Genomic DNA, 14,256 nt, shown 5'->3' with positions numbered 1-14,256 from the left:
GGTCCAACCTGACTTCAATGTGACGCCCATTTCAGTCTGTACACGTGCATTTGTAGCTAGCTAGTACTTTTAATGCTGTCTGTCTTTGGTTGTCATTTTAACAGCAAATGTTGCAATTTTATTTTGATCATCATAAGTAAAGTTATTTATTCACCATTGGTTAAGGTATCAGAAAGATGACCTGCAACATCTCGCTCGTACTTTCTGTTTGAAGAGGGAATTTACATTAGCTAGTGGCTATTTATTGTTAGCAGATTCGCGGTTGTCGATTTTTTTTTTGTTCGAGAAATGGCAAGTCTTGCTTCAAAGGACTCATACCTTCAGAAATTGGCGAGTAAAGTATGTGCTCAACAGCAAGAACCAAGGAATAGGCCATTTGGTAAATGTTTCCAGGTTCTATCTATTAGCTAGCTGCATGTTTTAATTTGTATGACAATTGTTTTTGAATACATTTTAGATGGTTGCTGATGTTAATCAATGAACCTCTAGCATCACTGACTTCAAAATAAACACCCCTCCAATGTATAGGCATTTTCATCTGTACTTATACAACCTAACATGTTGCCTCTCTTCATGAATGAAGTCCCTTTTCAAGGTGGACGTGTGGCTGGCCCTCCAAAGAAGAGGAACAAAACCAATCACAAACAGATAAGTGTAAACAGCAATGTAGCGAAACACCAGAAGTTACCTTTGAAGCCAAACAAGAAGCTTGCCGTCACCCCAGCACAGAGAGCACCTGGTGTAGTAGAACAGAAGATCTCAAAAGCTACAGTTCCAAATGGGGTGGTGGTTGAGACTAAACAGAAGCCCAAAGGTAAAGTTATATATTGATGTCCAGTCCACAAATGATGCTCAACTTCCTAACATCTTCTGGTGATACTTGCCTTTCCTCTTTGTTTTTTGTCTAGGTCCAATATAAATGGTGTAATAGCCATGTCAGAGACATTATTGTACTCTTCGCTGACTTTTGTTCTCACCCTGAAGGTGGAAAGCCAGGTACTAAATTCTCCACGGTAGATATTCTACGGCAGAGACTTCATGAGAAGATTGAGGAGTCTCGTGGGCAGGTATGTGTTAGGTTATCTAAGGGGTTGTTCAGTGTCTACATGCAGTAAAATGTCTCATTACCGATCCACATTTGACTGTCATGACTTGGCAATGCACATTTCTGTTGATATAGCCTACAACTAACCTTACATCCCCTTTTCTTCCTGTAGGGAACCCCTAAGGACCCATCCTCTGAGGAGGTGCAGAAGAAGCGAGAGAAGAGAAAGCAGGAGAGGGAGCGCAAGAAGAGGAAGCGTAAAGAGTTCCTCATTAAGAAGCTCGCTGAGAAAGCTGGCTTAGAGTATGAGCCTGAGATCAAAAGGGAAGAGGCCCCTCCTCCCACCGCACCAGCTGCGGGCAAGCGGGACGAGACAGCCATCGTCTTCAACAAGGTGGAGCTGGGCGATGGTGGGTTCTTGGACAAAGAGCAGAAGAAGAAGGAGAAGAAGAACCGGATAAAAGGCGGCCTGACACCGCTGGTAGGCAAGAACTACAAGCAGTTGCTGGGGCGCGTGGAGGCTCGCAAGGCTAAGCTGGAGGAGCTGCGGGAGAAGGATGAGGGCAAGGCCAAGGTGCAGGAGGAGAAGATGAAGTGGACCAATGTGCTGTACAAGGCAGAGGGTCTGAAGATCAAGGATGATGAGAACCTGCTGAGGGCCTCGCTCAAGAGGAAAGAGAAGATGCGCTCGCAGCGGAAGAAGAAGTGGACGGAGCGCAGCGAGACGGTGGTGGAGAAGATGCAAAGGCGACAGGACAAGAGACGCAGGAACATCCAGAAGAACAACAAGGGCAAAGTGGAGAAGAAAAAGGACCGGGCCAGGAAGAGGGGCCGCGTGCTGCCTGAAGACCTGAAGAAGGCTCAGGTGTAGGTGGATGGGGAGGAGGGTCAAGCTGAGGGTTGTGGAAAATGGATGGATTAATTGATGAACATGTCTTTTTGATTGAGCTCTACTGCTTTTTTGTGGTATGGTGCTTTGTCCAGTGTCCACATAATATTCACAATGCTTTGGACTTATGTTAAAAGCCACTGGACAGAGCAAAGACCCAATACAGGGTTCCTCAAGGTTTGAATAACCAGAGCTCTTTGTCAAATCCATGCTTGCTTTTTTACTTTTTATTCTGTTGGTCGCAATGGTTGACACATGCCATGGATGTCCTGTATTGAAAGTGTAAGCTTCAGTTTAAAATACTTAACTTCATCTGATTTCTCTATATTGAATGTCAATGTTTTGCTAAATGTAATTGAACTTAAGAAATATGCCCATATTAACTACCCTGTATTCATTTGTTTGAAAGCGCCACACAAATAGCATTGGAAACACGTAATTGCCATATGTGATGCACACTGACTCTTATAGATTGATTGAGTGATTCATAGGCCTATTAATGGGTGTTTATGTAAACAAATGAAACACTAAGGTAGCAACTGATGGTTAATTATGTATTAAATTATTTCATTGGCGCGTGCACTATTCATCCGCTGATGTAGAACCGGTGAAATAAACCAACCTAAAACTAAAGGCGCAAGCGACAATTTATCTATTAAGCCCCGCCTATACGGGAAGTTATAATCAAAACAGAGGGGTCAAGGTTCGGGGGCAGTATCGTGACGTCTTCCCCAGCTGAAGGAGTTTTTTATTATTTTTTACCCCAGCTGAAGGAGTGCAGTCGGCACACTAGCACAACATCAGCGAATTGGTTAAAGACACGAACGTATAGCTCGAATTTGCAAACGTTGATTCTGTTACTTGGTCAGGTAATATTTTTGTTTTACTAGAATTTAGATAGCAATTTTTCTTATAAAGGTTAACTTATAGCCTCCAGCTGCAATGTCAAACTGAACTAGTCAAAGATTATTTTGTGTTAACCAGTTTTATTGTGGCTAATCATTAATTGAATGCGTAGCCTGAGTTGTGGGTGGTTCATTACACTAATGGTTGATAACTGATTCAAGGTAATCTGCACTCCTCACTGACATGCTAAGAAGAGTAGCGGCAAATGTGGCTGTGAATAGTTGGAAAGGAAACATTTTTGAACTTGATCATAAGGTATGGGTATCTACCGATATGAACAAGTAACCATTTTTACATGTTCTCTTTGTGCTTTCAATACAACAGGGAACTCTGAAAAAATAACGTCAAATCATGGCGTCAGTGATCTTCAGATTGGCGCTCTAAAACAGTGGTTCCCAACCAGGGTTACTTGGATCCCTGGTGTTACTTGGCCTATCCACAGGGGTTATTTGAGATGAGAACATAAGCCAACTGGTAAAATGCACATGAAAGTGTACTCCGGGCAGAGCTAAATTCAGTTGGTACAGTAAATGAAAAGGGTTGGGAACCACTCTGGAAAGACGCCTGAGTTCCCAACTTGGAATTCCGAGCTGGATGACTGACCATTCAAATGATTTTCCCCAGTCAGCTATTTTTTTCCTCCTGAGTTCCCAGTTCTCTTGAAAGCAGCAAACAATATAGCTTCAAAATGTTGGCATGTCAGACTGTCAATCATTGCAGCCATAAATATGTCAATTAATTTGAGTGGTTTCCCCAGCCCCTTGCCTCAGGTGACTAAACAACGTGTCCAGGGTCAGGCTATTGAAATGGCCGCTTGTGACTATTCAAGTATATTTTATAAGGAGTTGTATGCTCTAAAGAGCGATGTGAAATCATCTACATATTTCAATTGACTATTTAATAAAGTAAATTAACTTTTATTTCATTTCAGTTAATCATGGCACGCCAGCTACATGCTCGCAGAATCGAGGGAATTGACAAAAATATATGGTAATTTTACAGAAATGGCTCATATGTGCCTGCAACATTTTTATATCATACATTGTTGTTTATCAATTGTTCTGTATTGACAGGGTTGATTTTACGCAGCTGGCTGCTGACTACAAGGTGGTGAATCTAGGCCAGGGCTTTCCTGACTTCTCCCCACCAAGCTACATCCAAGAGGCCCTCTGCAAAGCAGTCAACGGAGGATGTTCAATGCATCAGTACACACATGCTTTCGTGAGAAAAACACAATAGTGTCTGTGTGTGCCACACACTTGATTTTACCTCGGCACATTTGTGGTTGATGTTTCGGTATAATACCTTTTTTCAAGACATTTAATTTTTGTATTTAACCTTTATTTAACCAGGTAGGCTAGTTGAGAACAAGTTGTCATTTACAACTGCGACCTGGCCAAGTTAAAGCAAAGCAGTGCGACAGAAACAACAGAGTTAAACATGGAATAAACAAGCGTACAGTCAATCACAAAATAGAAAAAAAGGAAATCTATGTGTGTGCAAATGGCATGAGGAGGTAAGGCAATACATTGGCCATAGTAGCAAAGTAATTACAATTTAGCAGATTAACACTGGTGTTATGGATGAGCAGATGATGGTGACGGTGTGGAAGTAGTGATACTGGTGTGCAAAAGAGCAGCAAAGTAAATAAAAACAATATGGGGATGAGGTAGGCAGCTTGGGTGGGCTTTTTACAGATGGACTATGTACAGCTGCAGCGATCGGTTAGCTGCTCAGATAGCTGATGTTTAAAATTTGTGAGGAAATGTAAGTCTCCAGCTTCAGCGATTTTTGCAATTTGTTCCAGTCACTGGCAGCAGAGAACTGGAAGGAAAGGTGGCCAAAGAAGGTTATGGAGTTGGGGATGACCAGTGAGATATACTTGCTGGAGAGCGTGCGTGGTGTTATCGTGACCAGTGAGCTGAGATAAGGCAGAGCTTTACCTAGCAAAGACTTATAGATGACCTGGAGCCAATGGGTTTGGTGACGAATATGTAGCGAGGGCCAGCCAACTAGAGCATACAGGTCACAGTGGTGGGTGGTATAAGGTGATTTGGTAACAAAACGGATGGCACTGTGATAGACTACATCCAATTTGCTGAGTAGAGTATTGGAAGCTATTTTGTAAATGACATCGCTGAATTCGAGGATCAGTAGGATAGTCAGTTTTACTAGGATAAGTTTGGCGGTGTGAGTGAAGGAGGCTTTGTTGCGAAATAGAAAGCCGATTCTAGATTTGATTTTGGATTGGAGATGTTTGATATGAGTTGAAGGAGAGTTTACAGTCTAGCCAGACACCTAGGTAGTTGTCCACGTATTCTAGGTCAGAACCGTCCAGAGTAGTGATGTGGGTGGGTGCAGGCAGCGAACGGTTGAAAAGCATGCATTTGGTTTTGCTAGCGTTTAAGAGCAGTTGGAGGCCACGGAAGGAGTGTTGTATGTCATTGAAGCTCGTTTGGAGGTTAGTTAACAGTGTCCAAAGAAGGGCCAGATGTATACAGAATGGTGTCGTCTGTGTAGAGGTGGATCAGGGAATCACCCGCAGCGACATCTTTGATATATATACAGAGAAAATAATCGGCCCGAGAATTGAACCCTGTGGTACCCCCATAGAGACTGCCAGAGGACAGTACAACAGGCCCTCCGATTTGACACACTGAACTCTATCGAAGAAGTAGTTGGTGAACCAGGCGAGGCAGTCATTTGAGAAACCAAGGCTATTGAATCTGCCGCCGATAAGAATACGGTGATTGACAGTCGAAAGCCTTGGCCAGGTCGATGAAGACGGCTGCACAGTACTGTCTTTTATCGATGGCGGTTATATTGTTTAGTACCTTGAGCGTGGCTGAGGTGCACCCATGGGAAGCTGGCTTGCACAGCGGAGAAGGTACGGTGGGATTCGGAATGGTCAGTGATCTGTTTATTAACTTGGCTTTCGAAGACTTTAGAAGGGCAGGATGGATATAGGTCTATAACAGTTTGGGTCTAGAGAGTCACCCCCTTTGAAGAGGAGGATGACCGCGGAGCTGTTGGTTGGGGGAGCCAGGAGGAAAGCATGGCCAGCCGTAGAGAAATGCCAATTGAAATGTTCGATTATCATGGATTTATCATTGGTGACCGTGTTACCTAGCCTCAGTGCAGTGGGCAGCTGGGAGGGGGTGCTCTTGTTCTCCATGGACTTTACAGTGTCCCAAAACTTTTTGGAGTTCGAGCTACAGGATGCAAATTTATGTTTGAAAAAGCTAGCCTTTGCTTTCCTGACTGACTGTGTGTATTGGTTCCTGACTTCCCTGAACAGTTGCAAATTGCGGGGACTATTCGACGCTATTGCAGACCGCCACCGGATGTTTTTGTGCTGGTCAAGGGCAGTCAGGTCTTGGCTATATCTGTTCTTAGTTCTACATTTTTTGAGTGGGGCGTGCTTATGTAAGATGGTGAGAAAATTACATGGTCTTTTTGTTTAGAAAAATGTCTTGTACAGAAACGTCGATCACAATAAATGCGCAGAGGTAAAATTGTGTGTGGCATATATACAGAACCAGTCAAAAGTTTGGACACAGCTACTTATTCCAGGGTTTTCCTTTGTTTTGAATAGTACCGTTCAAAAGTTTGGGGTCACTGAGAAATGTCCTTGTTTTTGAAAGAAAAGCAACAAAAAAAATTTCCATTTAAAATAACATAAAATGTATCAGAAATACAGCGTAGACAATGTTGTGAATGACTATTGTAGCTTGAAATGGCTTTTCTTAAACTGGAATATGTACATAGGCGTACAGAGGCCCATTATCAGCAACCATCACTCCTGTGTTCCAATGGTACATTGTGTTAGCTAATCGAATTTGATCATTTTAAAAGGCTAATTGATCATTAGGAAACTATTTCGCAATTATGTTAGCACAGCTTAAAACTTCTGATTTTAAAGAAGCAATAAAACTGGCCTTTAGACTAGTTGAGTATCTAGAGCATCAGCATTTGTGGGTTCAATTACAGGCCCCATATGGCTAGAAACAAATAACTTTATTCTGAAACTTGTCAGTCTACTCTTGTTCTGAAAAATGAAGGCTATTCCATGCTAGAAATTGCCACGATCTCGTACAATGTTGTGTACTACTCCCTTCACAGAACAGCACAAACTGTCTCTAATGAGAATAGAAAGAGTGGGAGGCCCCGGTGCACAACTGAGCAAGAGGACAAGTACATTAGTGTCTAGTTTGAGAAACGGACGCCTTACAAGTCCTCAACTGGCAGCTTCATTAAATGGTACCCGTATAACACCAGTCACAACGTCAACAGTGAAGAGGCGACTCCGTGATGCTGGCCTTCTAGGCAGAGTTCCTCTGTCCAGTGTCTGTTATTTTGCCCAACTTAATCTTTACTTTTTATTAGCCAGTCTGAGATATGGGTTTTTCTTTGCAATTCTTCCTAGAAGGCCAGCATCCCGGAGTCGCCTTTTCACTGTTGACTTTGATGAAGCTGCCAGTTGAGGACTTGTGAGGCGTCTGTTTCCCAAACTAGACACACTAATGTACTTGTCCTCTTGCTCAGTTGTTCCCCGGGCCTTTCACTCTTGTTATTCTGGTTAGAGCCAGTTTGCGCTGTTCTGTGAAGGGAGTAGTACACCGTATTGTATGAGATCTTCAGTTTCTTGCATGGAATAGCCTTCATTTCCCAGAACAAAAATAGGCTGAGTTTCAGAATACATTTATTTGTTTCTGGACATTTTGAGCCTGTAATCGAACCCACAAATGCTGATCCTCTAGATACTCAAGTAGTCTAAAGAAGGCCAGTTTTATTGCTTCTTTAATCGGAACAACAGTTTTCAGCTGTGCTAACATATTTGCAAAATAGTTTCTAATGATCAATTGGCCTTTTAAAATGATCAACTTGGATTAGCTAACACAATGTGCCGTTGGAACAGAAGAGTAATGGTTGCTGATCATGGGCCTCTGTACACCTATGTAGATATTCCATGAAAAAATCTGCCATTTCCAGCTACCATTTACAACATTGTCTACACTGTATTTCTGGTCTATTTTAATGGACAAAAACCAGGACATTCCTAAGTGACCCCAAACGTGTTTTATTTATTTATACATACATACATACATACATACATACATACATACATACAGTGGGGCAAAAAAGTATTTAGTCAGCCACCAATTGTGCAAGTTCTCCCACTTAGATGAGAGGCCTGTAATTTTCATCATAGGTACACTTCAACTATGACAGACAAAATGAGAAAAATCCAGAAAATAGCATTGTAGGATTTTTAATGAATTTATTTGCAAATTATGGTGGAAAATACGTATTTGGTCACCTACAAACAAGCAAGATTTCTGGCTCTCACAGACCTGTAACTTCTTCTTTAAGAGGCTCCTCTATCCTCCACTCGTTACCTGTATTAATGGCACCTGTTTGAACTTGTTATCAGTATAAAAGACACCTGCCCACAACCTCAAACAGTCACACTTCAAACTTCACTTTGGCCAAGACCAAAGAGCTGTCAAAGGACACCAGAAACAAAATTGTAGACCTGCAGGAGGCTGGGAAGACTGAATCTGCAATAGGTATTATTAGGAAATGGAAGACATACAAGACCACTGATAATCTCCCTCGATCTGGGGCTCCACGCAAGATCTCACCCCGTGGGGTCAAAATGATCACAAGATCGGTGAGCAAAAATCCCAGAACCACACGGGGGGACTAGTGAATGACCTGCAGAGAGCTGGGACCAAAGTAACAAAGCCTACCATCAGCAAGGGCATTGAAGATGAAACGTGGCTAAGTCTTTCAGCATAACAATGATCCCAAACACACCGCCCGGGCAAAGAAGGAGTGGCTTCGTAAGAAGCATGTCAAGGTCCTGGAGTGGCCTAGCCAGTCTCCAGATCTCAACACCATAGAAAATCTTTGGAGGGAGTTGAAAGTCCGTATTGCCCAGCAACAGCCCCAAAACATCACTGCTCTAGAGGAGATCTGCATGGAGGAATGGGCCAAAATACCAGCAACAGTGTGTGAGAACCTTGCTAGACTTACAGAAAACATTTATCCTGTCATTCCCAACAAAGGGAATGTTATTGACCAAATACTTATTTTCCACCATAATTTGCAAATAAATTCATTAAAAATCCTACAATGTGATTTTCTGGATTTTTCTCATTTTGTCTGTCATAGTTGAAGTGTACCTATGATGAAAATTACAGGCCTCTCATCTAAGTGGGAGAACATGCACAATTGGTGGCTGACTAAATACTTTTTTTGCCCCACTGTATATACGCACACACACATTTTGTTTTTACATTGTTGGTCTTGGGGACAGTAACTCCCAGCACCACAAATAAGAAGCTTGGTAATGTGCGTGTTAATTCTTCTAAAGTGTGTGTGGTTTATTTTGTTCTTCTCTAGGGCCATCCCCCTCTTGTGTCGATCCTGGCTAAGTTCTTTGGTAGAGTCGTGGGACATGAGATTGATGCTTTCGAGGACATCCTGGTCACTGTCGGAGCCTACCAGGCTCTCTTCTGCACCTTTCAAGCCCTGGTCGATGAAGAAGATGAGGTAACAGTGACAATGTCGTCAACAACACCTAGACAAAGGGTGCAACTCAATACTGAGATGTACAGTTTTTACTGTGCATCTCATATCAGTCAGTCACTTCTGTCTTCTAGGTCATCATTATTGAGCCTTTTTTCGACTGCTATCAGCCAATGGTGAAGATGGCAGGAGGAAAAGGTGTCTATGTGCCACTGAGGCCCGTGAGTAGTGTGATTTTTGTTTTGTTTTTTGTTGTTGATATTTTTACGTACCTTTCATGGCCCATTTCCTATGGGGTAACAGTATGTGCTAGCCTAAAGCTCATTGATAATGTTTACATGCACAGTAATTCAATATTAAACTGATTATGGCAGTAGGCAGATTATGTAATAGTCCTGTAAACACCTGACTCTGCTTATGTTAATCGGCGTAATGTAAAAATCGAAGTAAGCATATGCCCATTAAAACACCTGGTTTTCTGAGCGGTCTTTCAAATTATTAAGACATGTAACACCTTAATCGGCATTCCAGCAGTGTATTTGATCTGCGCATGTGGTAGCGCCGAGCGAGCCTTTCACATAGACTTTAAACACTGGAACAAAGAGGCCTAGCTTGAGCCATGAAAAACAGCCCCAGACCATTATTCCTCCACCACCAAACTTTACAGTAAAGTAAGGCCATTCTACTGGCAATGTTTGTCTATGGAGATTGCATGGCTGTGTGCTCGATTAAATCATAATATACACCTGTCAGCAACGGGTGTTGCTGAAATAGCTGAACCCACTAATTTGAAGGGGTGTCCACATACTTTTGTATGTCCAAACTCATAATCAACTATGCTTCTCAAATAGCATGGTCGCTGTGGTAGAACGTTTATTTTGATTGCCGATATTCTGCATTTATCAAAGTTCCATGAGGTAGCCTGATTTCAGATGGGTCCATGTAAACATAATTATTAGGAAAATTGTTCTCCTTGCAAAGCATGTAAACATTTTAATTAAACTTTCATATTAATCTGAACAATCCACAATAATTGCATCAAATAAAATGTTATTTGTCACATGCACCAAAAACAGACGGGGTAGACGTTACTGTGAAATGCTTACTTACAAGCCCTTAACCAACAATGCAGTTCAAGAAAGACTTCAATATGAACTAAAGTAAAACATTTAATTTTGAAAGGAATATAATAAAAATAACTACGCTATATACAGGGGGTACCGGTACCTAGTCAATGTGCGGTGATACAGATTAGTCGAGGTGATTTTAATTATTTTTTAAAAAATATATATATATTTGTGTGCATGTAATTGATTTAGAGAAGTCCGGATAACATAAAGCTAAGGTTGTGTTGTCCTAGAGAGTGGAGGGGGGCAAGGCCCTGACTAGTGCAGACTGGGTCCTATCTTCTGAGGAGTTGGCCAGTAAATTCAACCCACGCACCAAAGCCATCGTCATCAACACTCCCAACAATCCATTAGGCAAGGTGAGACCCCCCACTGTATGATGAGACTTGTTTCAATGTTATCCTTGAGCTATTCATCCATTTCATATTACGGGTGACATTCTTGTCGTGCAAACGATCTGTGCAGAAACACCGTAAACCACGTAATCTGGCAGTGCAATTGAATTGGAAACAACTGACTTTTCTCACCTACCACATCTCCTCTTTGTCACATAGGTGTATAAGAGGGAGGAGCTCCAAGTGATTGCTGACCTGTGTATAAAGCACGATGTGGTGTGTATCAGTGACGAGGTGTACGAGTGGCTGACTTATGACGGTGCCAAGCACGTGAAGATAGGTGAGAGACAGTGGATTCAATAGAGACGAGCAGCACAGTTAGCATTTATTTATTTTTTTACCTTTATTTAACTAGGCAAGTCAGTTAAGAACAAATTCTTATTTTCAATGACTGCCTAGGAACAGTGGGTTAACTGCGTGTTCAGGGGCAGAACGACAGATTTGTACCTTGTCAGCTCGGGGGTTTGAACTTGCAACCTTCCGGTTACTAGTCCAACGCTCTAACCACTAGGCTACCCTGCCGCCCAGCATGATGTAATAGCCATGGTCAACGGTTATAGCAGTATGGTAATAATGCCCTGATGCAGCTAAATATTATTTTGACTGTTTTCGTTCAAGCCAGTCTTCCTGGGATGTGGGAGCGGACTGTCACGATAGGAAGCGGAGGAAAGAGCTTCAGTGCTACAGGGTGGAAGGTAGGTAACCCGCTGAAATACTATGCTCAAATTGAGGCACAGTGCCATATGCTATCTATATTGTGTGTATTGAATTGACTAAGACATATCTAATCCATATTGTTTGTATTGCAATGATGCTTGTTTCAGGTTGGCTGGGCTATTGGAGCAGGGCCCATTGTAAAGCACCTGAAGACTGTCCATCAGAATTCTGTGTACCACTGTGCCACGGCCGCTCAGGTTTATGACTGATTTCTAAACCACTACTGTTGGTGTATAAAGACATATGACCTCACCCTTACGCTAACTTCTTGACTTATTTACTTAAACTAACTTGACTATTGAATGAGGAAGGTGAGCATAATGTATGTCTTGCTCACAACTTTTAAATTGACGGAAGTTGTCTTTAAATTCAGTCTAAATCTTATCTGAAATTGAATTGTTAACTTTCAAAGGTAAGACAACATCCTCCAGCTCATGCTTTGGGTGAGTCGTTCACACTCACTCTTGCACCCACTCAGGAGGCGGTGGCCCAAGGTTTCCAGAGAGAGTACGAGCTCTTTGGGACGCCAGAGAGTTACTTCCTGCAGCTGCCTGAGATGCTGAATCAAAAGAGGAAGAAGCTGGCGACCTGTCTGGAGAGTGTTGGCCTGCAGCCCATTCTGCCCGAGGGAGGCTACTTCATGATATCAGACATCTCCTCTCTCAGTGAGTAGTAATGTACCAGTACAGTGTGTTTGCTTGTATCTGGTTGTTAAAATGTCATTTATCTGTTTGCGAGTGTTGCAATGTGTTTTTTTTCATGGATCCGCTTGTGTGAGTGTAACAACGTTTCAGCTTCATCAAATTTGTCTTGGTTAATATGGGCATATGAAGTAATGGTTCAATGTCGCTTAATATTTCATAACTGTTTTTTTCCCAAAGAGGTTGACTTGAATGATCCAAGCACTCAGGATGAACCTCATGACTACAGATTTGTCAAGTGGCTCATTAAAGAGAAGGTAACAAGAGGGGAGAGGTTTAGGTTGAACTAAATATTGAAACGTTGACATGGTATGGATGATGCATAATGTAATCCTGACTTTCTATATGTTCTTCATAATTCAGGGTTTGGCCACTATCCCTGTCTCGGCTTTCTACAGCCCTGAGCACCGCAAGGACTTCCAAAACTACATTCGGTTCTGCTTCGTCAAGGAGGACTCGACATTGAACGCTGCTGAGGATATCCTCAGAAAGTGGAGTGACTTAAAATGAAGAAGGCACAGAGACAACCCTTCCTGTTTTACCTTTATCCACCCTAGCTCAACTTAAGTCTGCTCCGTTGAACCGAGCCATATTCAACACCTCTGGATTTGTTTACACTATGTAGTACTGTAGGAATAGACCTCCATAGGATGTTTTCCTTTGTCAACGTACACTGAGTGTCCTGAACATCTTCCTAATATTGAGTCGCACACCTTTTTGCCCTCAGAACAGCCTCAATTTGTTGTGGCATGGACTCTTATCCAAAGCTTTCCACAGGGATGCTGGCCCATGTTGACTCCAATGCTTCCCAAAGTTGTCAATTTGGCTGGATGGCCGTCAGGTGGTGGACCATTATTGATACATATGGGAAACTGTTGAGCGTGAAAAACCTAGCAGCGTCGCAGTTCTTGACACAAACCGGTTCTCCTGGCACCTACTTTCCATAACCCATTGAGGCACTTAAACATTTTGTCTTGCCCATTAACCCTCTGAATGGCACACATACACAATCCATGTCTCAATTGTCTCAAGGCTTAATAATCGTTCTTTAACCTTTCTCCTCCACTTCATCTACACTGATTTTTGAAGTGGATGGCCCATAGCTTTCACCTGGATTCAGCTGGTCAGTTTGTCATGGAAAGAGCAGATGTTCCTAATGTTTTGGACACTGTATATCTACAATGTCATGAAGGCATATGTCGGCGTAGTCAGTCACACTCCCAGTTCTGATTGTTCTAGTTGGCTGTTTTTTTGTGTGCTTTTTTCCAAATCTGTCCTGATACGGTAGTAATCAACCACTTAGAGTAATCATCCGTCCTGCATGGATGTGATCACCATCCAGAGTGCACTATAATTTTATCACATTACTGTTGATTTGAATATTTTTGTTTAACTGCTCTGAATGACATTAATGCACATTTAAAAATGAGACCAAGGGAAAGATGTGCATGGAATTTGCTGTCTTTGGTAGACATCACTGTATTTGATGCTGTAAGGTTCTAATTCTGTGTCTCCCCTTATCAATGCCTGCCACATGTAATCGCTTCCCTGCACTCAACACATTTCAAGCTTAGTTGCAAAAATTATATACCTTCCTCCTATAACCATTAACTTCTGGTGTAGACCCTCTAAACCTCAGCACTCTCTCAGTAACATGAAGTAGATTTCATATTCTCAGAACCCAACACTGTCCTTCAATCTTTTAGTGATTTTTTTTTTTTGTATTATCAACTGGTGGTCTACTCCTCAGAGAAATTGTCCCAAAGTGTGCTTATTTGCATAAAACTGTATGCTGATCTTGTAAAAATAAAGAGTTTTGAAGCGGCTAAATTTGAATAAGTCCTGCTTTTTATGAAATCATCTACATTTACCAGGTTTGTGTAAATGACATGTTTAGAGCAATCATGTTTGATTTAAGGCTGGTAGATTACTTTTATTTTGA

At 42.0% G+C, this 14,256-nt stretch overlaps 2 protein-coding genes across 3 annotated transcripts; both read left to right on the top strand.

Moving 5' to 3' along the window:
- The first annotated feature begins 10 nt into the window (after nucleotides 1-10).
- On the top strand, nucleotides 11-2,803 carry LOC139408426 (surfeit 6). Its single transcript, XM_071152288.1, has 4 exons — nucleotides 11-379; nucleotides 584-814; nucleotides 985-1,067; nucleotides 1,218-2,803. The coding sequence occupies exons 1-4, from the start codon at nucleotides 289-291 to the stop codon at nucleotides 1,914-1,916; spliced, it is 1,104 nt and encodes a 367-aa protein (XP_071008389.1). The 5' UTR covers nucleotides 11-288; the 3' UTR covers nucleotides 1,917-2,803.
- On the top strand, nucleotides 2,624-14,147 carry LOC139408424 (kynurenine aminotransferase 1). Of its 2 annotated transcripts, XM_071152284.1 has the most exons (13): nucleotides 2,629-2,803; nucleotides 3,002-3,095; nucleotides 3,772-3,830; nucleotides 3,914-4,061; nucleotides 9,249-9,398; nucleotides 9,509-9,595; nucleotides 10,735-10,860; nucleotides 11,056-11,176; nucleotides 11,515-11,591; nucleotides 11,721-11,810; nucleotides 12,092-12,278; nucleotides 12,495-12,571; nucleotides 12,678-14,146. In XM_071152284.1, exons 2-13 carry the CDS (start codon nucleotides 3,024-3,026, stop codon nucleotides 12,822-12,824), a joined length of 1,341 nt encoding a protein of 446 aa, XP_071008385.1. In that variant the 5' UTR covers nucleotides 2,629-2,803; nucleotides 3,002-3,023; the 3' UTR covers nucleotides 12,825-14,146. The 2 variants fall into 2 exon arrangements, with proteins under 2 accessions (XP_071008386.1, XP_071008385.1); XM_071152285.1 differs by lacking the exon at nucleotides 3,002-3,095 and having other exon boundaries at nucleotides 2,624-2,803; nucleotides 12,678-14,147.
- The last annotated feature ends 109 nt before the right edge of the window (nucleotides 14,148-14,256 follow it).

The sequence above is a fragment of the Oncorhynchus clarkii genome, chromosome 5 (genome assembly GCF_045791955.1).
Source record: "Oncorhynchus clarkii lewisi isolate Uvic-CL-2024 chromosome 5, UVic_Ocla_1.0, whole genome shotgun sequence".
Lineage (NCBI taxonomy): Eukaryota > Metazoa > Chordata > Actinopteri > Salmoniformes > Salmonidae > Oncorhynchus > Oncorhynchus clarkii.
This window is presented reverse-complemented; position numbering and strand designations above follow the sequence as displayed.